This window comes from Bos javanicus, chromosome 9 (genome assembly GCF_032452875.1).
Source record: "Bos javanicus breed banteng chromosome 9, ARS-OSU_banteng_1.0, whole genome shotgun sequence".
Classification (NCBI taxonomy): domain Eukaryota; kingdom Metazoa; phylum Chordata; class Mammalia; order Artiodactyla; family Bovidae; genus Bos; species Bos javanicus.
In genome coordinates this window covers 40736797-40759871 of record NC_083876.1, presented here as the reverse complement: position 1 = coordinate 40759871, position 23075 = coordinate 40736797, and the positions used below count along the sequence as shown (strand labels likewise).

Below are 23075 nucleotides of genomic sequence, written 5' to 3'. Positions count from 1 at the left end.
TTGGGTGGACTCTGGGAGTTGGTGATGGACAGGGACGCCTGGCGTGCCATGATTCATGGGGTCGCAAAGAGTCAGACACGACTGAGTGACTGAACTGAACTTAACACGAGATGCTGTTGCTGCTGGTCTGGAGACTGCACTTGAAGAAATGCCAGTTTGGGGAATGGTGTGCCTTTAGCTGCCCACATGCTCCATTCCCGGCTCCTGTCTCAGGAGGAGCTCACTTCCAGTTCCTCGCTTGTTCATGCTGAACTGTCAGTCACTGAGATAGCCCCTGGGTCAGTACTCCCTGGAATGTTTACATTTATCAGGGGTCTCACATTTTACAGGACACAAAACTTGTGTGAAAAAAGAGAGGTAAAGTGTTAACTGTGGATATTTCAGTTAGCCTGGTAGGAGAAATGCAGGAACAGATAGACTTTATTGGGAAGTTGAAGGTTATTACATGCTTTGTCCGGATGTCTTCTACATGTAAGGAGCCCTCACCACCTGCCTCAAGATAGCGGGCTGGACCCGATGGTTTCCAGGGCTTTCCAGCACTAAGATGTATGATGCTCCCTTTTTTGGAGGTGGGGGAAAGGCCTTCCTGAAGGTTCAGAAGCCATCCCTCAGAGTTGGCGTTACATTCTGCTGAAGCATAAGGCCACCTCAGACTAGCCTCATATGTGCTAAGAAGCACTACGTATAACGTAAGACAGTGCTCTTTTTAAAAAACTATGTGTTTGGCTGTGCTGCATCTCAGTTGCAGCACACAGGACCTTTTAGTTGTGGCATGCAGCATCTTTAGTTGTGGCATGCAAACTCTTAGTTGCAGCACGTGGGGATCTAGTTCCCTGATCAGGAATCAAACCCAGGACCCCTGCACTGGCAGTTCAAAGTCTTAGCCACTGGACCTCCAGGGAAGTCCCATGACAGTGCTTTTGTAGGAGAACAAAAGACTGAAGAGGAAGAAGAGGTTAAGGTGGCAAGTATCCAGGAGATGAGGGTCGGGTGGAGGTGGAGAAAAGAAAGACAGGAGTTAACGGGTATGTGGGAAGAAGCAGCAGTAATGACCTAGGAAGCCTCATTCAGCCCCCGTGAGAAAAGCAGAAGAGAACACAAAACATCTCAACGTCAGCAACCCAGACTGACGGGTCAGAAACTGCAGAAGGGAACCCACGCCAGTCTTCCCAGTATGGTGGGAATATGGGAGAGAGTGGGTGCAAACCTCGAAGCATGAAATCATGGCTCTCTTGTAGGTGGAGAAAATGGTAATGATAGGCATTTTAGGAAGTTTGATGATAAAAATTAAGAAAACCATTGTTTTACATTAGAGTGCCCAACTATCTGGGTTTGCCTCAGACCATCCCAGCTTAAATCAACCCTGTATATTCATTGGAAGGACTGATACTGAAGCTGAAGCCCCAAAACTTTGACCACCTGATGCAGAGAGCAACTCATTGGAAAAGACCCTGATTCTGGGAAACATTGAGGGCAGAAAGGAGAAGGGGACAACAGAGGATGAGATGGTTGGATGGCATCACCAGCTCAATGGACCAAACGAACTCTAGGAGATAGTGAAGGAGAGGGAAGCCTGGCAGGCTATAGTCCAGGGGGTTCACAGAGTCAGACATGCCTTAACAACTGAATAACAACAACAATCCCAGCTTTAGCAATGAAATTTGTGCATCCCAGGAAACCCCTCCAATCCAGGCAAACCAGGACCATTGGTCACCATAGCTGTTGTAATGATTAGAGTTAATATTTATAGAAGTCATTAGAATAGAGCCTGGCATATAATAAGCACCATAGGCTAAGTGTTTGTTATATTTCTATTTGAATTCCAATGAAAATGTACTGTGGCTGTGAAAATGGTATGAGACTTAAATAGTATTCTTAACTTTATCTTGCACTATTCATGTGACTGGGGAGACAGTGATCTGGTAAAGCAGCACAGTCTGCATGACAATCATAGGACATCCTCGTGCAGTCAAACACAGGACAATCAAAACTGCTCTGATCAGGAGAAATGCGATCTCATCAGCCAGTGAGAGATGGGGTGGGGCAGGGAAACCAGGACTGGGGCTCTCTACAGGACTGGGCCAGGAGATGTATCCATTCCAGTCTGCCCCCAAACACGAGCTGTAACAGAGCCAGGATGCCACCTTAGAATCCTTCATATCGCACGTTCCAGGCAGCACTACCAGTTAATTAGGGTTGGCATTCAAGAGGAAACCAATCTGCCATCTCTGGATAATCTCTGCCAGCCTTAGGACCTGGGGTCCTCAAGGGGTACTGTTATCAGGAACAGTGCAGAGAAGGAAGCTCCCATTTGGACATGGTTATCCTGTGGGAAGCTGATGCCTGCCCTCAGAGCTCCCCTGGAACCCCCACATGCTCTCCTGCTGTTTCTGTGCTGGACACCACTGAAACCTTCCAGAATTCGGGCCTAAAAGAGTGCCAAGCCATAGTAACCTGAGTGCCAGGGTGTCACAGGAAGTAGGACTAAGTGATATGCAGGGAAAGAGGGGTAGTCATCAGCAAGAGTAAATAGCAGCATTGACAGTGTCAAACTTACCTTTATTGCTTGCCTTCCAAAAGAAAATCCTGGAAGTGTTTTACTTTTTCTTAATATCAGCTTGGTAAAATGACTGAAATAATTTAGGAAAAGTGCATAATTTAGAGAAATAAAATCTATTTGTATGAAAATCACTGCTTTCGTTTTTCCAAAGCAATGCATAGGTAAATAATTCAGGCAAAACTTTGCTCATTTCCCATACCCAAAATATCCTTTACCCTTTTTTTCTCTTGTAGATATTGATGCCATGCAAATTCTTGAACAGGAATTATTATTGGATCTTCAAAATTGGATGGATAATTACTCTTCAGACTCTAGGTTTCAAAACAGAATATTCTTTTAGAGTACATTCTCTTTTAAAGTAGAAATCACTCCCCCTGATTTTTATGGAGTCTTCAGGAAGTTTTACATGGTGTACACCCAAGTCACAAAGTCTGGCTTAGATGCCCCCTGCCAGCTCCCAGAGGGCCCTATGCTTACCTCTTTTGAGTCCCTCCCCAGGCCACACTTATTTGTCTGTCATCTGAAGAGAATAAGCCCCTCGAGGGCAAAGACTACGTCTTAGTTTCCCACTGGCCTCAATATTTGGTACATAGTAGACCATCCACACATAGCAACTGCATAAACAAGTGAACAAATGAGTTTATGCCAACAGTTTTGTGATCGGCCATGTTCTTTTAGGACCAGTTTTTCCCTAAATTAACTCTTACTACATCTCAGTGGAGCCATGATTACTTTTAACTAAAAAAAAAAAAATTTATTACTTTAATTCACTGACATGGAGAATAACCAAAAGATATGGTTGTGGTTATAGCCCCTGGGGAAAAGAGAAGTAAATATTAAATACGTTTTGGTCTAGATATTGAGCATGTATTGACTTAATGTATTTTGTTTTGTCTGTATGTATCAGAGAAAATTCTTTCTGGTTAACAATACCTGTTTAAAAAAAAAGTTTTTTTTAATGTTAATGCTCCTTTTAATGCTATAGTTTGTCTTCTTCTAAAGCAAGAGAAGGCAGTTGAGGTAGCACTCTTCTGAGCAGGTCTGAGGAGTAAATGAACCAACAGGGAAAAGTGTCAGCTGGCTGCTTCTGTCATGGTCTAAGGGGACACTGGCTTAGCACACTTCCTCAAGGGCGGATAGTCCAAGGGGGAGAAAGCCAGGACATGAGCGTACCCTGCCTTGGGACCAGGGGTAGCAGAAGAGGGCAACAGCAATCTGGCCATTGCCTTCCTAGACCACTGTGCCCAACCAACAGCTGATGTGTCCTTTTCCCTCAAATCTAGTGTCTGGGCTCTGAGGCAGTCATACAAGATGACTGCTGTTTCTCACTGAGGGACCACCTGGTATAACTAATAAGCCCAAGAGTTTTCAAATTAAGCATACTTAATCATACTTTCTTCATAATTTGTTCCAGAATGGACTATACTATGTAATGCTACACTTTATAAATCTAAATATTTCAGTTAATTAGGTATCGGAGATTGCCTGCAAGTGATCATGTTGGAAACATATTCAAGGATCCTTTATTAACACAGAACTAACTGAATTTACATTGATATATTTTCATTGAAATATATATATATTTCAATATATATATATTACAGTAAGCAAAAGCTTAAGAAAGTGAAAACCAACATTATTAATAAAATAAAGACATTGTTTTCTTGACTTAGTGTTCTCTCTGACAGGGATGGGCAAGCTGAATAGGAGGCAAAATCTGGACCACTGCCTGTTTTTCTGAGACCTGAGAACTAAGAATAATTTTTAGATTTTTAAACAGTTAAAAAAGAATCACAAGAAGAATCATTTCATGTCATGTGAAATTATATACAAGTCTAATTTCACGGTCCAGAATAAAAATCTTATTGTAAAATCACCATTCATTTACAAACTTTCTATGGCTGCTTTTGCACAAGGACAGAGTTGAGTAGTAATGACTGACAGCCTGTGGCTCCAAAGGCCTAACAATTTTATGTATGGACTTTACAGAAAAAGATCTGCCAACATCTTCTCTACAGTATGAAGAAAACATGCTCCTTCAATAAGGAGCTAAGAAAAAGCAAGAGAAAAAAGTCCCTCCAACTCATTAAATACAGTTGTGGGCCGTATAACTTTGCTGATCCCATCAGCCCAGCTAACACAGACTGTTTTCACAGACTTCTTATCACTTGTTCTCTTCATCTTGAGACTTCACCTATTTCACAAATTAGTCACTATTTCCTGATTTGATATAAACTCAAAACTGTAACTCTGTGGACTTGGAGCAGGCAAGAAGTTAGGAATTTCTTAAGATTTCTTCTATTTGGGAACATTTTGTGTCAACTGATCCAGCTGGGTACTTTGGGAGATAACAAACTTTAATAAGGCTTTGTCCTGTAGTCTAAGTGTAGTTTTGAAGGAGGGAAGCTTGGCCTAATCTTATAACAGCATATGTGGAGCAAACCCCAAAGACATGCTGAATTTTACATTTCAACATTTCACAAACTTCTACATTTCTCCTGTGTTTGGGTTATCGGAGTGTTGCAGCATTGCAGACCTGGCCAAATTCTTTCAGTTCCTTAAAGTGTTTTTCATTTTACAATGTTCTGCATGTTTACAAAGAAATGTCTGGATTCTCCAGAGCATTTGGGGGTCATTTGTTAAGAAATCCCTTAAGCAATAATTCGACTGGGATGTAGTGACTGCTATAGAAAATTTAAGGAAAAAAACAAAAAACAACTCCCCCCGAATGAACAGCTTTCAAAAATCATTTGGGGAAGGAGTTTGTAAAAATTCAGCTAGTTAATGGTAATATTTTTTTAGATTAGAATATCTTTAATTTAGTATAAATTTCTAGTAGATCTAATCAACTGTGTTTTCAATGACATTCAGTTAATGATAATGTTGCTTGTTAAGTATTTTATGAAGTTATATGGTAATATTTTTTTCCACGGAGTTTCAAAAGCTATCATTTCAGTGAAAAATTAATGTGGAATAAAATGTGTGTTAATGTATAGATAGGAATCACCTTCCATTCCCAGCAAGGTTCTGAACGATTCCTTCACTCGAATCTCCCCTTAAAGGCAGCCCTTCTCGAAGTGGAACTCCCGCCCAGACCGGCACTTGTCACCTGCACGCTTCGATCCATTCTGACACAGCCAACCCCAGTCGGGACAACCCTTCCCTGAACCTCGACTCCCGCCACCAGGTGGTGCAAGACCAGGAAGCGGGTCGCATTTGCGGTTTCTTCGCAGTTACCTCAGCGGCGCTCTTAGCGATCTGAAAGCTGGAACTCTTGAAAAGCCCCACCACCTTCACCTGAAGCGGCTGCTCGGGTGGCGACCGCGAGATGCACGGAACCGAGTGCTGCTGGCTCGCCATGCCTGCGCGCGGGGACTCCTGGGGTCACAAACACTGCGCGTCGCCAGGGCAACCACGGCGCGGCCCCGCCCCCGCTGCTCGCGGGGGAAAAGGGGGCGGGGAGAGGGGCGGGGCGACGGGCGGGGCGGTCGGCGAAGGCCCGGCCTTTCCTCAACTTTGCGCCTGTTGCTGTCGAACCGGCGGAGAGGCTGGAGAGGACCCATAGGCAGTCGCCACCAGGGACGAGCTTCAGAGAAAAGGAACGCGGAGTCCACGTCCCGAGTGCCTCAGTCCGGTTCGCCGCTGCCCAGAACCTCCTCTGGGAGCCCCCACCCGGGGAGCCCCCAACCGCCCCCGCCTCTAGGATCCCTCTGGGATCGCCCAGGGTCCTCCAGGGCGGCTGTTGCCTCGGGTCAGCGCCAGACTTTCCGGGTTGGCGCGCCGCCAGGTTGGGGCCCCGCCGGCCGGTTGCCTGGGTAACGCGAGAATCTGCCCCCAGGCGCGTGCACTTGGGCGCCGCGGCCTTCCGGGGAGCGCGGGAGCCGGGCGGCCACCTGTACGCAGTGCCCCGGGAGGACCGCCGCCCGCCCGTGTCCCCCGCCGCGGCCGTCGCTCTGGAGGCCGAACCGTCCCGCGCCGCCCAGCGTCCCCGCCATGAAGCCCAACTTCACCCTGCGACTGAGGGTCTTTAACCTCAACTGCTGGTGAGTGCGCCCCCTCACGCGGGTCTGGGGCCGCGTCCCGCCCGCACCCGCACTGCCAGAGGAAGGAGGCCTTCCTCACATCCGGGCCACGGCGCTCCCCTGCCCTACAGCTTCGGGGTGCGGGGGGCAACCCGCACCTCCACAGCCGGCCCCTGGCCCCAACTCCGGTACTGTCCCGGAGCGCCGAGCGCCCGCAGCCGTCACCTCCCCCCTGCGCTTCTCGTCCTCAGGGGCATTCCCTACCTGAGCAAGCATCGCGCCGACCGCGTGAAGCGCCTGGGAGACTTTCTAAACATGGAGAGCTTCGACCTAGCTCTACTGGAGGAGGTGGGGTGCGGAACCAGGCTGCAGGGGGGCAGCGGCAGTGGGGGCGCTCTCCCAGGGGGAAGGGCCGGGAAGGTATCTTTAACCCCTTCCCCCAGGTGTGGAGTGAACAGGACTTCCAGTACTTGAGACAGAAGCTGTTGCCCACCTACCCAGCTGCACACTACTTCAGGAGGTGAGCAGCCAACTGGCCTGGAAGCCTAGTTTCAGACCTTGAGGTGCTTGGCCTGCCAGCCCCTCCTCCCTATGCTGCCTGCACCCTGCTTCCTCTTCCCCAGCATCCTCTCCTCTGGGTGTGGAAGCAGAAGGTGGAATGAGGAAAATCTAGCTCTACAGCTCATCAGACTTACTCTCAGGCCGTCCTATCACCCCACACAAACAACTAACACTTTGTGAGCTTCCATCAGCTGCAAAAAGAGAAAAAAAATCTGATAAGAGCTGGGGGAAAGGGCTGGGTATTTCTCTCCCTGCTTTTGTGACCACTAACCAGGATTTGGCTTTCAGTGGCATCATTGGCAGTGGTCTCTGTGTCTTCTCCAAACACCCAATCCAGGAATTCACCCAGCATGTCTTCACCCTCAATGGCTACCCCTACATGGTGAGCCTGATCTCGAACTCATCCACCACCCTCCCCCACCTCCACTAACACATGGTAAAGGAGGTAACCTTCCCAGGACTGCAAGGGATGGGCAGAGAGAGGGTTGCAGTGCTCTGAGTTCTGTCCCACTCCTGCCTGCAGATCCATCATTGTGACTGGTTCTGTGGGAAGGCTGTGGGGCTGCTGGTACTCCATCTAAGTGGATTGGTGCTCAATGCCTACGTGACCCACGTGAGTGAAGCCCACAGTGCTTAGGGCTGGGAGAGGCAGCCTGGTCCTGGGAGGGAGAGAGGGGACACCTTTGGTGGAGTCTCCTTGGGGTGAGTTGTAGGGGCAGGATTCCTAAGGTCAGTAGGCAGAGTTCACACATTTTACCAAGCACCATGCCAAATGACAAACTTGATTTACATCTGCCCTTGGGACCTTGAGTCTCACCTGTTACTGTCTCCTCTATCTTTCGCAGCTCCATGCCGAGTACAATCGACAGAAGGACACCTACCTAGCACATCGCGTGGCCCAAGCTTGGGAACTGGCCCAGTTCATCCAGTGTGTGAGCCTGGGCTTAACAGGGGAAATAGGGTGGGATCGAGGGATTGAGTGGTGGCTGTAAGGTCCCACTTTTAGGGCAAAACTGATGAGGGAAGAATTCCTGCCTCACCATCTTGGTTCCTCCAGCCACACATCCAAGAAGGCTGATGTGGTTCTCTTGTGTGGGGACCTCAACTTGCACCCAAAGGACCTGGGCTGCCGCCTGCTGAAAGAGTGGACCGGGCTGCATGATGCCTATCTGGAGACCCGGGACTTCAAGGTGAGGACCTGTCTAATTATTTCCCCACCTACGCCCTCAGCCTCTTTCCCTCCTCCTTCCCCTGCATCCTCACTCAAGCCCACTCTTCACCTAGGGTTCTGAAGAAGGCTGTACAATGGTACCCAAGAACTGCTATGTCAAGCACCAGGAGCTGGGGCCATTTCCCTTAGGCATCCGCATCGACTATGTACTTTATAAGGTCAGGCCTCTCCCCGCCGCACCCACCATGTCTCTTCATCTCTCACCAGGCTGTGCTGATCCTTTGTCCAGCTGGTCTAGTCTTACGTCACTGGCAGCTGGAGAATGGATAGCCAGGAACTGGTTCTCTGGAAACATACTTCCAAATAGAAGTTTCTCTTTGGCTCTTTTCCTAGGCAGTGTCTGGGCTATACATCTTCTGTAAGACTTTCAAAACTACTACAGGCCATGACCCTTACAGCGGCCCCCCCTTCTCTGATCATGAGGCCCTGATGGCTACCCTGTGTGTGAGACACAGCCCCCCGCAGCACAACCCCAGCCCTACCCATGGTGAGTCATCCGCATCCTTTTCTTTGGCACTTCCGCACCACAGGTACGCCCTCCACTCTGACTGTTATTCTGCCTCCCCACTCTCCTGCCTTGTAGGACCAGCAGAGAGCTCGCCGTTGACCAGTGTGCTAAGGGAGGCCTGGGCAGAAGTGGACCAGGGCATGGCCCAGGCTCACTGGTGGGCCACCATGGCCGGCTATGCAGTTGGTCTAGGGCTTCTTCTCCTAGCGTTGCTGTGTGCCCTGGCGGCCGGAGGATGGATCAGGGAAGCTGCTCTACTGCTCTGGACCCCCAGCGTAGGACTGGTGCTGGGGGCAGGTGCCTTCTACCTCTTCCATGTGCAGGAGGCCAAGGGCTTGTGTAGGACCCGGGCCGAGCTTCAGCATGTGCTGGGAAGGGCAAGAGAGGCCCAGGATCTGGGCCCAGAGTCTCAGCCAGCCCTGCTCCTAGGGCAGCAGGAGAGAGAGAGAGCTGAGGAACAATAAAGCTTGACACTTTTGTGGCTCGGCCTTTTTCCTTGTAGAGGCAGTGACTGGGGCCAGGGGTCAGTGTGATTGTCACAGTGTAGACCTTTGGGCTCCCACCCGTCTGCCCTCCCTGCTCAGTCCCCACCTCACACCTGCAGCTAGCCAGAAGTCCTGTTTATGTCAGAAACTTTTTATTGTAAACACTGAGGCACTCTCCCAGGCAGCCCAGATGAACACAGGGTAGCACTGTCCTGGGGTAAGGCGGTCTTCCCGGCAGATAAGTCAGGCAGCCTGCCCTCTTCTAGCCCTGGACCCCGGGCTCCGAGGCCAGCTCACTGAGCCTGCGCTCCTCCTGGAGGCGGATGAGAGCATCTCGCTGGTTCACCACATCCAGTAGCTTCCTCAGGACCTGGTCCTCAGCCTGCCGATCGGCAGCTGTCTTTAGGGTTTCTGAAGGGAGGAGATGAAGCTTAGAGGACAGAGGATGCGGCAGAGAGGCACAAGAGGCACAGCCTAATCCTAGCCTGTGTGACTTCTACAACCCCTGCTGTTTCCCACCCTGTGAAATTGGCTTATCAACACTGATGGTTTTCTAGCATTGTTAGCTGCAACATCATTCTTAAAGGAAATCTGGTGTAAAAGCTGAGTTGTGCAGCTCTGACTGAAGGTGCAGAGTAGGCGCTTGGAGCCCCATCCTCTGGTGTCCTTCAGTTCAAGAGGCAATTCAGGAGGCATTTCAGCCTCAGAGGTACTCAGATTGGAAGACTGTTGCTGGGCAGTATCTGCAGTCACGAGGCTTGTGCAAATACCAGCCTCTCCCCACATCCTGCTTACCTTCCCGGTTCATGTAGGTTCGCAGCTCTTGGTCCAGCTGCCACTGTTTCTCCTCCAAGTTCAGCTCCTGCACTCTGTGGAGGGCAGGAATAGAAAAGGCACAGATGCCTAGGGTGAGCAAAGCCCTGGCTGGGGCCTGCCTGACTCAATGCCACTGTCCCCCACTCCCCAACCCTGACACCCCTTACGTGATCATGAGCTCAGCCTCCTCGGCCACTAGGCTGTTTTTCTTCTGGACGAGCTGTAGCAGCTGTTCCACCCATAATGCCTTTTGCTTTTCAGGGGAACCTGATAAGGAAAAAAGGGGGCCAGTCAGGCCTCCAGCCAGGATCATAGGAGTCGTGGCATGAGGAATAGAGCCTGCTGTGAGCCAGACCTAGCAGTTTGGGGGTTGCTGGGGGCAGAACACAGTGCCAGGAGGCAGAGGTCTCCTAGTTTTATCCCTCCCCTATCTTTACTCACTGCTTTGGCTCCTCAAAGCCAGCTCCAGCTCTGTGCCCCTGGCCTCCAGCTCCCTTAGAGCAGCCTCGATCTCATTTAGTCGCCGCTGGATGGCCTGAGGAGTACAAGACGGGGCCCAGGAGTCTCATGATCGCTCAAGAACAGAGTCCCAGGGGAGCTCTTATCCCCAGTCTCAGGATTCTAACCCCATCAGAACCTCGGAACCCTGAGGCCGCACCTGAGCCTTGCAGAACCGCTTCATCTCCTCCTCCTTGGCCCGGCGCAGCAGAGTCCGACGCCACGTTGGATAATTGTTCATGGTGCCTGAGTTCTCAGCCAAGTTCCTCAGAAACTGTGACAGAGTCAGTGGATAGGGGTTGGGGAAGCTCCATTTAAGAAGGACCAGAAAGACCCTAGACTGGAAGTGGGGTAAGTCTGATAGAAAAGGTAGAGGCTTAGGGACATGAAAGAGTCAGACCACGTGAGAAGGTAATTTGGGCTCAGAAGAGGCTGGGTGCTGTGGGTTTCTCCTGGGTGAGGGGAGGCGTGTGTTGAGTGGATGTGTGCTGGCTTGGGCAGAATAGGTGGCCAGGTTCTTCCCACTCACATGTTCCATGTCTGAGTCCAAAGGCACATCTTCCTCTTCCTCTGTTTCCTCTTCACTGGAGGAGGACCTCTCTTCTTCCCCCATTTCCATGGCCTCAAGAACTGAGCAGGACGTGGACATGGGCTGGAATCCCCACGACCTCCCTCCCCATGCCCCACATACCTGTCCAAGAATCCAAAAACCACCCATGCCATCCCCACCCCGAGCCAGCAGCTACCTTGAGGGCTCTGGACTGGCATTCCCCAGCCCTTGAAGCTTGCTTCCAGGGCTTGGTGGGCCAAAGTGGAGCAGCTTCGGGGGGGCTTGGGTGGTGGCTCCATTTCCGGGTCAGGGGTGAGATGAAGGGAGGATAAACGCTGGCGTTCTGGGCTGGAGAGGCGGATCAATCGACGGGTGGGCTGGATGGGGTTTGGGACAGGACTGGTCCCTTGATGGAGGTCCACGGGAGTTGCGGGGCCTGATGGCGTGTTATTCTCACTCGACATGGGAAGGTCCTAGAAAAGCCACCAGATGTTCTGGTCAGTGAGTGACCTGCCCAGCATGGGCTGAGGCTGCCCCTTGAGACAGATGTGGTACCTGGCATTCATCCATTTGTGCCATTTACTAAACAGTGTCAGGCAGTGTTGTGGATACTTGAAAATATGTCAGTAAGTAAAACAGGACAAAGATCTCTGCCATCATGGAGTTTACACTCTCGTGGAGGACATTCAGTTTCCCCCCATTCACTCTGCTGGGCCGGGGAGCCCTTTCCTCCTCCTCACCCCCCCACCACACACTTCCACAGCTTTTACCTGACTCTCAGGACCTCTATCGCTGCTATCTTCTTCGTGGCCTGTCTGAGGCAGGTGCTGGAGGCAGTATAAATATCCTGAGAAGGTGGGAGAGGGAAGGAGGCATCAGATGTAGGCAGACCAAGGATCAGATATTCAGTCTATCAGGGAAGGTGGGGGTGACAAGACTGCATTTGTTGGTGAATTTCTACCAGCCTCCTGGTTTCTCAGAACCCCACATTTGGGGCTTTGGAGGGGACAGAGAAGACTGAGCTTAGGAGAAGAAAGCATAATCTTTAGTTTGTTTTTCTACCTCATGCACAGCACCCCAGTTCCTCTTCACTTTCAAGCTCCTGACCCTGCCTGGTAGGGCCAAATGCAGAGTCCCTCTGAATGCCTCCCAGGCCAACTCACCATCTCCTGGGTGCTGCCTATAGCCACCTGGCCATAATGTGGCCTCACAGATATGACAGCGGAAGCAGCTCCGGTGGAAGAAACGGCCATCAGCACAGAGGCGTTCCAGGATATAGAGGTGTTGCCCACAAAGTGCACACAGATCCTCAGCACTGGCCTGCAGTGATCCCCAGGTCCCAGGTTAGCTGGAGTCAAAGCCAAGGTCGGCCCTTCCCCTGAAACACACCTCCCTGCCCTTCCCAGGTCTTTGCCTGCAGACAGGGCCCCCGTGCTCACGTCCTGCTGCTGGGATGGTGGTGTCATTGGTTCATCAGGCTTTGGGACAGGTGGCTCCTCAGTACTTGGGGTCTCAGCCTCTACCTGAAAAGGCCGAGAGGTAGAGGGACAGGGTCAGTTAGGGAGTCATGTGTGCAGATGAAAGAACTGGAAGGGAAAGGCGGTGAGACTGGATGGGGGGTTGGGTACAGGAGCTTGGGTAGCAAGCAAGACCTGGGGGACAGGACGTGGGAGAGCACCTCAGGGAAGGGACTGTCCAGCCCCTGCGTGCACTTACCTCCAGGCGAGGCTTCTTGCCACCAGCATCCTCCCCATTTTCCTGCAACAAGCCCTACATTCTAAGCATGGGCTCTGAGCCCCCACTTCTTTCCCCCAACTCTGGATGTCGTCCTCTTCATCTCGGGGACCCCCACAAGAACCCCACTGCCCAGCCCAACCCCACCCAAACTCTCTACCTGAGTTCGGGTCCGTTGCAGGGTCCTCTGCAGTTTGCCAAGGAATAGTACAGCGCTGGCAGTGCCCGGGGAGCCTTGGCTGACCGAGCCTGTGAGGAGAGTCGTGGAGATCAGGGGCGATACTATATCCCCAGAAGAGAGCTATGAGCCAGCCCAGAAGGCTAAAGGATACCTCTCCCAGGATGTCCCTTAGAGGGCGCTCTCTTGCTTGCTCTGTCTGTCTGTCCCTCTCTCACACACACACACCCTCGTCGTCCCACCCTTGTCTTCCAGCTCACCTGGGTTGTGTGGTACGCTCTTGAAGGCACTATGGAAGTGGCTGAGGTAGGCAATGAGGCCAAGTGGGTCACTCCCTGCCACCATCGCCTGTGCGGACAACACTGGTGTGATGCCCAGCTCATGCTCTGCCATCTTCAGCGCCCAAGAAGTAGCTTCCAGAGCCCCCATTCCCTGGAGCTCGGAGGGTTCCCTATGGGGCAGCAGGGAGAAAGGTCAGTGGGAGACCCAGAACTTGAGCCCACAGAAAGGGGAGGGATAGCGGGAAAGGGAGGCAAGGGCAGGAAGGGTTTTTATTCTCCGCTGCACACCCACCACCACCCAGCCAATCACAACGGCTTCTGGCCTTGGGGGCCTCCACCACTCACAAAGCTCTCCCTATTGAATGCATGCTCATGGGCAGAGGGGCAGGAGTACTATCTCTACGGAGGTGAAGCGACTAGAGCAGGATTATTAGCAAGTGATGGTGCTGGGATGCAGTGGCTGTGCCACCTCCTACATGGTGATCCCCTGTCATTCCACACTGCCTGGAGGGGGCGGTGGAGAGGCATGGAAGAGAGGGAGGGTCTATCAGGGACCCCCAAGCCCAATCCCTGACTCACAGTAGGGCGGGCCGCAGCCGGTGCACCAGGGCACACAGAGCCAGCCCGTCAGCCCAGGAGGAAGACAGGTCAGTGACATGAACACCTGGGTACCCAGCCGTCTGCTCCTGGCACCAGCGCAGCAGCTCCTCCTGGGAGCCCACTGCCCCTAGGAAGAGGAGGTTGCACTTGTACCCAGGGCACCCCAGCCCGCAGAGAGAGCCCAGCTGCTGGCTGTGGGGTCTGTATGGGAGCCAGAAGCAGGGACCCACCCCGACTGAGCACCAGCCTAAGAATGTGAGCAGCACCTCCTTCATCCCCATTTTCTCATTTGAAAAAAAATCTTTTGGGGGAATAAAGTGAAATCACTGCTAGCCACAGAGAGGCCAGCGGGCTATGAACTGAGGGGCAAGGGAAGCCCAGAGGCTGAAAGGAGAGGCAGGTTTGGGGTCTGCCAGGTGGGAAGGGGCAGGACAGCCAAGAACAGCGCAGCACGGCTGCCATCCAGTGTTTCAGTGGTGGTTAAAGTGCTGAGATACTCCGCACAGGCTGCCAAACGGCTGCTGCCAAGCGCCTGCTGCCCTGTGCTCTCCAGGATGCCCCCAATCTCCACCCCCCAACCCAGCGGGGCTCCAGCACCCTGCTCCCTGCTGCCAGCAGCTGCATCTGCTGTCGGTGCCTATGCATCACTGTTCGGTCAAGGTTTTAGACATGCCCGTGGAGGAGGACTGCTCACCAGTGGCTGCCTTTCCGGAGTCTGTCTCGTCACTCATCCTCTGCACAGGCTCCTTGGCCTCCATGTCGTATAGGTCTCGTACCTACGGCAGCCCCTTTCAGGTCTCCAGGCGGGCTGACCACACACCCGCTCAGCCCATGGGGGAGGGCTGCCTGGGTGGGGCTCACCCAGAGGGACAGTGGCTGCGGGGACCAGGAGGCAAGGGCTGCGCTGGGGTGGAGTGCTGACCTGACTGGGGGTCACAGCCCGGAGGTTCAGGTTGGGGTAGCGGGTGGCGGGGTCCAGCCCATACTGTGCCACGTTGCGGTGCATGTTCTCCGGGGACGTCTGTGACAGGAGCTGGTACAAGCTCTCTCTAGGGGATGAGGGTGAGGGACGGGCACAAGCAGGAGGCCACCATTAGCGCTCACCCCTCAACCACCACCGGGCTTTTGCCTTATTCTCCTTTATCCACTCCCCTATCTACTCCCCCAGCATCTCCGAACCTATTCCCGTGTCTTGTCCCACATCCAGCCCTGCCCTGCCCCACCCCCCAACTCAGGCCTCACCTCTCTGCCAACACCTCTAGGGGCCCAGCGCCCTCTGCCCACCGCTTCACCATCCAGGCGGCATCAAAGGCTGCCAGGAAGCCCCGGGCCACTCCAGTGCCCAGGGGCCAGAAGGGCTGCAGGGCCAGAAGGACAAGAAACAGCTCAGTGAGGGCCCAACGGAGGGCCCAACCCCCAACAGGGTTGCCCAAGCCCACATGCCCCCAGGGGCAGAGCTGGAGGCCCCCTGACACCACCAGGCCACCCTCAGCTCCTCTTTACAACAGTAAACATTTTATTACCCCCCCCCCACTTCCCATGAGGCTGCTTCTTCCCCCAACCAGGGAATCCCCGTGCCTCCTTACACAGAACCCAGAGAGCCACTCCCCAAGCCGGGAACACTGAGCCCTTACCTCCACCAGGCAGTCCCCGACCAGCCCCAGCAGCAGGCGGGTGCCGTGCCTCTCCTGCACCCGAGCAGAGCTCTCTGCCCGCATCATACTTGTGAAGTCAAAGGCAGAGACGTCCGGCCGCCCGTGGGCGTCCCGGGCAAACTCCAGCTTCCCAAGTTTGCCGTGGGTGGCGAAGTCGGCAGCTGCCCGAGCAAAGCGCTGCAAAGCCTCGGGCACCACATTGGCGCTGCCCAGCAGCCGTTCAGTATCGGGCCAGTCCTGTGTGGCCGACAGATCAGAACCATCAGTGTCCCGTCCCCTCAGGTACACATCCTGAGGCCCCAGGAATGGGCTTCCCCAGATTAAACAGCAGTTGGAGGCTGAGCTGGGACTAGACGTGAACATCCTGCCTCCCAGGCCCAGCATCATTACATGTGTTCAACTAGTTCATTCAGCAGATACCTTCAGGGTGCTTACTACATAGCAGGCACCATTCTAAGCTCTGGGAATCATCAGCAAGGAAGAGACAGACAAAACCCCTTGTGGAGCTTAGTCTTCATGGAGTGCAGTGCTGTGACTGGTATATGGTGTTGAGCCCAGAATAGGATTCAAGTGGCCATGTAAGTCTCAGAGGAGAGGAGCTTACTGAGGTGGAGAAAGTGCCACTGCAGACAGGATGGACTTCCTCCACACCCAGGGGGTGACCATGTCCAGGCCTGGACCCTACCTCCCAGGGTCCACCATTCAGTCTCCCCCTGCCTGGGCCTGGGCCCCACCTTATGCAGCACTCCGAGCCGTAGCAGGCACTGCTTCTTGGCTGTCATCACAAAGTAGTGGGTGTCATCCTTGTAGTACACAATATTCTCCAGATCGATGCCTGTGGGGTCAGGGTAGGGTGCAGGGGATGTGTCTCCTCTAGTTATGTGTCACTTCTCCAAATACACCAGACATGCCTGACCTCTGAGCTGGGATCACAGCTTAGCCTGCAGTGGGTCCTTCCTACACAGGGACCCATGAGTTCTGGTGGCACCATGGACCATCTATCTCAGGCCCAGCAGATGGAGAAGCAAAGAGAGAAACCAGGGTGGAGTGGCAGCAGGGAGACATGAACCACACGGTCACAGGCTTGCAGAGGACAGCCTGGCTTCTCCAAATGAGATGCGTACACTCCAAAGGGCGTGGTAGTATGAAGCCAAAGAAAACCTAGAACACCTTCTGGAAGTACCACTTACACTTTGAATTTATGTCACTTTTATATTAAAGCCTATGTACAGAAGCACAAAGCAAAAGCCCATGCATTTGGCAAGAGATTTCTAAGACTTGTCATGCTGGATGGCCAAGTGCGGTTGTGCCTGCTGACTCCCTGAGGGTTCAGGTTCTTTGCTGCCAGGACCACAAAGATGGACAAGTGTGGGATTCTTTGGACTGTGGACAGGTCTAAGAGGGAGAGTCGGGAGCTAGGCCACAGTCAGGCACTCGGAAGGGAAACCCTGTGAGGAAGGGCCCTGACCTGTAGCTTTGAGCAGGCTCTGGAAGAAGCTCTGGTTGTAGATCCTGGCCACACCACTGATCTCGGGCACCTGTGTCTCTTCCACGGTGCGCCCGTTCACAAAGTTAGCCGTGATGCCAATTGCCAGTTTGCCACGCATTTCTCGCACTGTGAAGCCTAGAGGTGGGGACAGGTGGGGAGTGGCCGGGGGATGAGGGGCGTAACAGCCTAGAAAGGCCCAGGAGGAGCTCAAGATGCTGGCTTCTTCAAGGGAAGGGATCACTCACCTTCAGGGACGAATTTACCTCCAGCCGCAGAGATGAGGACATCAAATTCATACTTGGCCAGTTGGGCTGGGGGGCTGGGCTGGAGCTGGGCACGCCAACCACTCCCTGGAGCAGAAGATGTGAGTGGCACAAAGATATAGAAAACTGAAGGGGTGTCTATATTCCCAGGACAATCCAATGAAATAAATAAACATTTAAAGGGTTTTGTGGTTTACAAAGCAGTGACACAGTCTATCAAATGACACCTTCACAACAGCCATGGAAAGGAGGTGAGGAAAGAAATACTTCACATTTTACAAAAGTCCAAAATGAGGCTCAGCAGGGTTTGAAAAAGGCCAGGCTGTGAGAAAGGGAGACTCAGCTGACTCCCAACCCCACCCTTTTTCTTTTGCAAGGCCAGGGTATCCTTGGTACATGGGGGTTCTCAAGAGCAGAAAAATACCTACCCTTTTTGGGAGGAGGCTGCAGGCCAGTGAAAGTGATGCCCCAGTGGATTTCCACCCCCAGCAGTAATGCCACTTTCAACAAGAGGAGCTGCAGTTGCCGGATGCCTGGAAGGGAGAGGACATTAGCGACAGGGACCCCAGGATCCTACAGCCTCCCCAAATACCAGTGTGTACCTGGTCTGGGCTGGAGAAAGTCTTAGAGCTCACTCAGTCCAAGTGCCTGTTTTACAGGTGAGGGACCTGAGTCCTAAAAGCCATCTGACTGCAGTGAATCTTGACCACCCTGCCCTGGGCTGGCCCAGCAGCCCCCAACCCCCACCCTACTGGCCTGTCTCTAGGCCCAGGCTCATCCGCCCCTCCAGGCCACCACACGGTGCTCACTGATGTGGTCCAGGGAGCCTGTGCAGAAGCGCCCATAGAACTTCTTGGCGCCGAGTGCCCGAAGGTCGTGGATGGTGAAGGGCCAGAGGTGGAGCACGTTGTGGCGAGAGAACTTGGTGCGCTTTTCCACCAGCACCACTCGGGCCCCCAGCATCGCCAGCTCCACAGCAGCCCGCAGACCGCAAGGTCCCGCACCCACCACCAGGCACTGCGAACACATAAGGCAGCACAGGCATGGCGGGGGGCTCCTCTGACTCCGCCCACTCTCCAAGCCCCACCCCAGGCACTGAGACACACCTTAGTGCCGGTGCAGGCCCGGCCCTGCTGGTAGACCGGCTGGCTCGCTCTCTTGTCCAGCTTGGCCCACAGCGACTTGGCATTCCAGTAGTTGAGCTGGGCCTTGACCTTGTGGTACTGGGAGAGCCCCCCACCAGGCTCCACCCCCAGGGCCCCGCATAGCCCTTGAAAGCTGCTCAACACATCCTGGCACAGCTGGGCCTGCAAGAAGCTCTCAAAGTGGGCATGCGCTGGGTTGGTGGAGGTGGTTGAGGCCATGGAGACCCCTGGGAGGGGATCCTGGGGAGGGGCAGAGGTACGTGGTTGCTGGAAAGAAGAAAGGAAGAGATTGCAAGAGGCTGGAGAAAGGAGGAAGGGAAAAGGAAGAGGAGAAGAAGGCAGTGTGGTATCCCCAGGGAGCTCCAAGTCCTACCCAGATGGGCTCCTCTCCTCTCTGTCAGCTGCTCCACAGACAGCCGCAATCCATTCAACTTCAAGTGAAATCTGCCAAGTTTGGAAATGAAAAATTAGCAGTCCTGAGCCCAGTGGGCCTGCAGAAAGCTAGGGAGCCTCCAGCTCAGCCTTGTCAGCCAGGAATCTCCAGGCCCTACTCCAATCCCTGGGGGACAGCAATTCTTACCCGGCCTTCAGCGAGGCCCTGCAAGCAGTCCAGGGGAATTTCTCAGACATGAAGAGAGCAGGGTGTCAGAGAAATGGGCTTTCCTTGCAGTACAGACAGGGACAAATCTAATATCTGCAACACCAGCTGCCAGGCACACATACTGTCCCATCTCACCCCATGCCTCCTTGTGCCCGGCAGCCCTCAACGGACTCAGTGTGCTGTTGGGTGTGGTGTGTCTTATGCCAGGGGCAAAGTTTTCCTCCTTAGCACTTGCCATTGCCTCTTAAAGGGGAGGAGGAGGTGGTGGTGGTGGTTTAGTCGCTAAGTCGTGTCCAATTCTTGGGACTCCGTGGACTGTAGCCCGCTAGGTTCCTCTGTCCATGGGATTCTCCAGGCAAGAACTCTGGAGTGGCTTGCCATTTCCTTCTCCAGGGGATCTTCCCGACCCAGAGATCGAACCCTGGTCTCCTGCATTGCAGTCAGATTCTTTACCAACTGAGCCTCTAGGGAAGCCCCTTCTCTAACCACGTAGGATCCACTTCCCACCACCAAACTACCTTAACAGACAGCCCCAGGATGTTGCATCTGTCTGGTGACAAACAACTAACTGGGCCTATTTCTGACTCACTGTGGTCAGAATACTTCCCCTGTGACTTGCTGCTGCTCCAGTGGCCACAAGATCGTTGGGGAGTTGGGGGGCGACAGGGCAGCAGGATTCGCTCCGCCCAGCTTCTCTCACTCCCATAGACACCCCGCCCCATCCCTGCTCGCTCTCCCAGGAATCTCTCCAGACAAGGCTTCTCTTTGTCCCCTTCTCCCTCGCTCGGGCACCCACGCAACTTGAGGGGTGGCAGAGCTTTCTCACTTTGGGACCAGGAGGAATCAGAGGGTACGGGGATGTGGTTTCCCACGGGGGAGTTAAGGACGGTGGTGGCGTAGACCAGGGAAGACCCTTGAGCTGATTCCCCTGACCCCATCAGTCGCCTTCCCGGTCCCAGCCCGGAGCCCCGCAGGCCAGGCCCAGGCAGGAGATTAAAATCACCGCCATAGGTCACCTGGACGAGGCGGACTGAATGTCAGTAAGAGCAAAGGTCTCTCTTGTAAGGTGGAAAGGAGGAAGACCTCAGCGAAGTGGGGAGAGGAGCGACCCAATCTGGAAACACCAAAACAAAGACTGTGCGAGCGGTAGGGCGGTCCAGGATGGAGGGAGCTGGACCACTGGCAGCGGGCGGTTGGGAGTACTCACACTCTGGACCGTAAAGTTTGGGAGGGGCTGGGCAGGACGGAGGCGCAGAGAGCCGGCGCCTGACGGGCCAGGCGGGATTCACGAGGGCCTCGAGCCACGTTTCCCAGGAGGCGCGTCCCTACCCCCCCACCCCGGGACCCCGCAGGGCGGGGGGCGCACATTTGGCGCAGCTGGACAACTTACCCGGGGGCTTGGGAGCCCGCAGGGGTCTCTTCCTGCCAGGCGGGCGTCCCAGTCCGGGCGGGTTGGGAGGCGGGGACAGAGGAAGGGGGGTGGAGGCGGAGGAGGAAGGGGGGGTGGAAGAGGCAAAGGAGGCGCGGACCAAAACCCGGGATTGAGGGGCTGCGGGCCGGTGCGCCCGACCGGCGAGTCTAGCTGGGCGTGGGCTTCAGCCGAGCAAGCTCAGCCGGCAGAGCCTTTATTGGAGCCTCATTAACATCTCATTAGCCGGCGATCCCCGGCTGGGGGCAGCCAGGGGCCCGCCCACGGCTGCAGGGTGGTGCCCGAGGGCGTGGCGCCGCAGACGCAGTGTTCCGGCTAGGGGCGGGAGACCCCGGCCCAGCCTAGCCCTGTAGCTTAAGCCAAGCGTAGGAGGCTCCGGGAACCCAGCAGCACACTAGCGGCGGAGGCTCCGGGAGCCCGGCAGCACACTAGCGGCCTCCGGCTCCATTCCGGAGCCTGCGCCTAAAAGCTTGTCCTTCCCAGGCGGGCGAGGCAACCCGCCCTTGCGCAGTACCTACTGAGCTGCCGCCTTCGAGACCTGGGCCGGAGAAGGAGCTCGCGCTGAGCAAGAAGTTTGCAGAAGCTGTAGGGTAGCGCCGAAGCATCTGCGTCCTTTACACCTCTCCTACGAGGAGATTCACGGCCCGGGTACTCCACAATGGATCCAAGCTCGGTGTCCACCTACCCTGCAACCAGTCTGCACCTAGACCCGGGCTGAGGGCATCCGGCACGGACGCAAAGTCCTGGAAACTCGGCAATATGCAGCGTCCACAGCGGCAGAAGTGAGAGGGCAAGAAGGTCTTGGGGTAGGGCTGGGGGTGTTGGACCACTACTAAGACAGACGGAAATGAGAAGGGTGTAAATGAGAGGCTGGCTCCCCAATATTCAAGAATGCCTGGGAGAAAGGACCCACAGAACTGTTTGGTACCAACTTCCTCATATTCCCAATGAGGAAACAGCTGAATGTGAAGGCACTCTTCCAAGGTCATTCAACTAGTTAATATTAATAAAACATCAGTTTTCCTTTATTAAACGTCTACTATGAATATTAATCTCAATGATCACAAATGTCCCCTTTTACTGAAAAGGAAACCGAAGGTCACCCATGGCAAAGTTACACAGCAAGTGGCAGAGCTGGTATGGGACCCAGGTCTATCTACCACCACACCAGTGTTGATCTAATGTGATAAGTGAAAGGCTGGCATCCTGAGAGACTGCTTCTTGTTTAGAGGAAGTGACACCATTACACTGGAAACACTCACAAAACAGAGGAATGAATGGCACTGGAAAGAGCTGGGGACCCTATGGCTCTCCCCTTCTTTTTATTCTCTCTTTGCATTGCCTGGAAACCCTCTGAGACCCAGTAAGACCTATATATACACTGCTCCCAGCTTGAGATGAGAAGCAGGGAAGGAGAAATGCCTACTTTCTGCTGGCAGAGGCAGGGAATTGAGCCAGGTCCAGCTCAGGAAACCAGGGCAGTCTCCCAGCTGGGCCCATCCTAGCCCTTGGGTATGACTAGTCATTTGGCTTGAAATCAATTTGCCAAATATGAGACACACCCATATTTAAATACATTGTGTCAGAAGGATTCTAAGTCCACTCTGAATGGGTTACCTGTTTTAGAATCATTCCATTTCCCTTTCACTAGTAGATGGTAAATAATCAGCAGCTCTGACTTTGAGGTTAGCAGAGGCCCTGCAAGGTCTGGCTCTTGACTCAATGACTTGCATCTCAACCAAATAGGGGTTTGTGGCTCTCCAAATGGCAGAAAGTAAAATTTGTCTTTAAAAAAGAAAACAGAATAATGACTTCATCAGTGCTTAAAAATAACTGCTGACTTGGAGTTTCACTCTATGTTAATTAAAGATACATGGTAGAGCAAAGAGCAATGGGGAATGGTTTGTAATCTAGAAGATCTGGCCAGATGGCAGCTTTACTTCACATGAACTTAAGCGACCTTGAAAAGTCACCAACCAGTATGTTTCAGTCTCAGCTCTAAATGGAGGCACTTTAATTACTGAATCTTTTCAATGCATTTTGATTCTAAAATCCTGTTACTCAATGTTGGTGATTCTAAGAAATGTACAGTCTAGAAGGCCCAAAACAAATTCTATTTTAGACTTTCTTCAAAGACAGTCATGATCCACATTATTGAGTCATGATCCATATTACATGTGTATACAAAACTAAAAATACTGGCACAAACACACTGGCTAATTTATACTGGGTCAAATAAGTGGCTGATATGTGAAAAATCAGTTGGGTTTTTTGTTTGTTATTGGCCATGTGGGACATGGCCTGTGGGATCTTAATTCTCTGACCAGGGATCAAACCCAAGCGCTGGATATGCTGAGTCCTAACCACTAGATTGCCAGGGAATTCCACAAAAAGTCACTTTTAAAAGAATCTCAGGACTTCCCTGGTGGTTCAGTGGTTAAGAATCTGACTCTCCAACTGGCAGATGGT

The 23075-nt window shown here is 53.2% G+C and overlaps 3 protein-coding genes across 15 annotated transcripts in view; 1 reads left to right on the top strand and 2 right to left on the bottom strand.

Annotated features, from left to right (window-relative positions):
* The window catches only part of PPIL6 (peptidylprolyl isomerase like 6), a 37627-nt gene extending 31690 nt beyond the window's left edge, over window positions 1-5937 (bottom strand). For 6 of the 7 annotated variants that reach the window (XM_061427625.1, XM_061427626.1, XM_061427628.1 and 3 more), the window contains exons 1-2: window positions 5798-5920; window positions 2776-2871 (exon numbers count right to left, since the gene is read on the bottom strand). In XM_061427625.1, the coding sequence (XP_061283609.1) occupies window positions 2776-2871; window positions 5798-5920 (219 nt within the window). Of the gene's footprint in view, window positions 1-2775; window positions 2872-5797 lie in introns of all 7 variants that reach the window. The other variant, XM_061427627.1, reaches the window with a different exon arrangement.
* Window positions 5938-5994: 57 nt separating this feature from the next.
* Window positions 5995-9363, top strand: SMPD2 (sphingomyelin phosphodiesterase 2). 2 transcript variants are annotated; one of them, XM_061427622.1, is made up of 11 exons: window positions 5995-6311; window positions 6399-6603; window positions 6834-6930; window positions 7026-7102; window positions 7432-7525; window positions 7667-7756; window positions 7989-8071; window positions 8201-8333; window positions 8428-8532; window positions 8708-8861; window positions 8958-9363. In XM_061427622.1, exons 2-11 carry the CDS (start codon window positions 6554-6556, stop codon window positions 9344-9346), a joined length of 1272 nt encoding a protein of 423 aa, XP_061283606.1. In that variant the 5' UTR covers window positions 5995-6311; window positions 6399-6553; the 3' UTR covers window positions 9347-9363. The 2 variants fall into 2 exon arrangements, with proteins under 2 accessions (XP_061283606.1, XP_061283607.1); XM_061427623.1 differs by having other exon boundaries at window positions 6015-6194.
* Window positions 9364-9502: 139 nt separating this feature from the next.
* On the bottom strand, window positions 9503-21279 carry MICAL1 (microtubule associated monooxygenase, calponin and LIM domain containing 1). 6 transcript variants are annotated; one of them, XM_061427617.1, is made up of 26 exons: window positions 20568-21279; window positions 18950-19020; window positions 18538-18843; window positions 18241-18448; window positions 17860-17964; window positions 17414-17518; window positions 17148-17303; window positions 16414-16514; window positions 15659-15916; window positions 15267-15382; window positions 14947-15073; window positions 14719-14800; window positions 14004-14151; window positions 13404-13594; window positions 13126-13214; window positions 12944-12989; window positions 12671-12750; window positions 12395-12551; window positions 12002-12078; window positions 11428-11704; window positions 11211-11311; window positions 10842-10955; window positions 10625-10718; window positions 10351-10450; window positions 10163-10236; window positions 9503-9778 (listed from the first exon to the last, which is right to left on the bottom strand). In XM_061427617.1, exons 3-26 carry the CDS (start codon window positions 18793-18795, stop codon window positions 9630-9632), a joined length of 3213 nt encoding a protein of 1070 aa, XP_061283601.1. In that variant the 5' UTR covers window positions 18796-18843; window positions 18950-19020; window positions 20568-21279; the 3' UTR covers window positions 9503-9629. The 6 variants fall into 6 exon arrangements, with proteins under 6 accessions (XP_061283601.1, XP_061283600.1, XP_061283598.1 ...); XM_061427616.1 differs by having other exon boundaries at window positions 12944-13001; window positions 18538-18816; window positions 20568-20848; XM_061427614.1 differs by having other exon boundaries at window positions 12944-13001; window positions 20568-20847.
* Between the last annotated feature and the right edge of the window lie 1796 nt (window positions 21280-23075).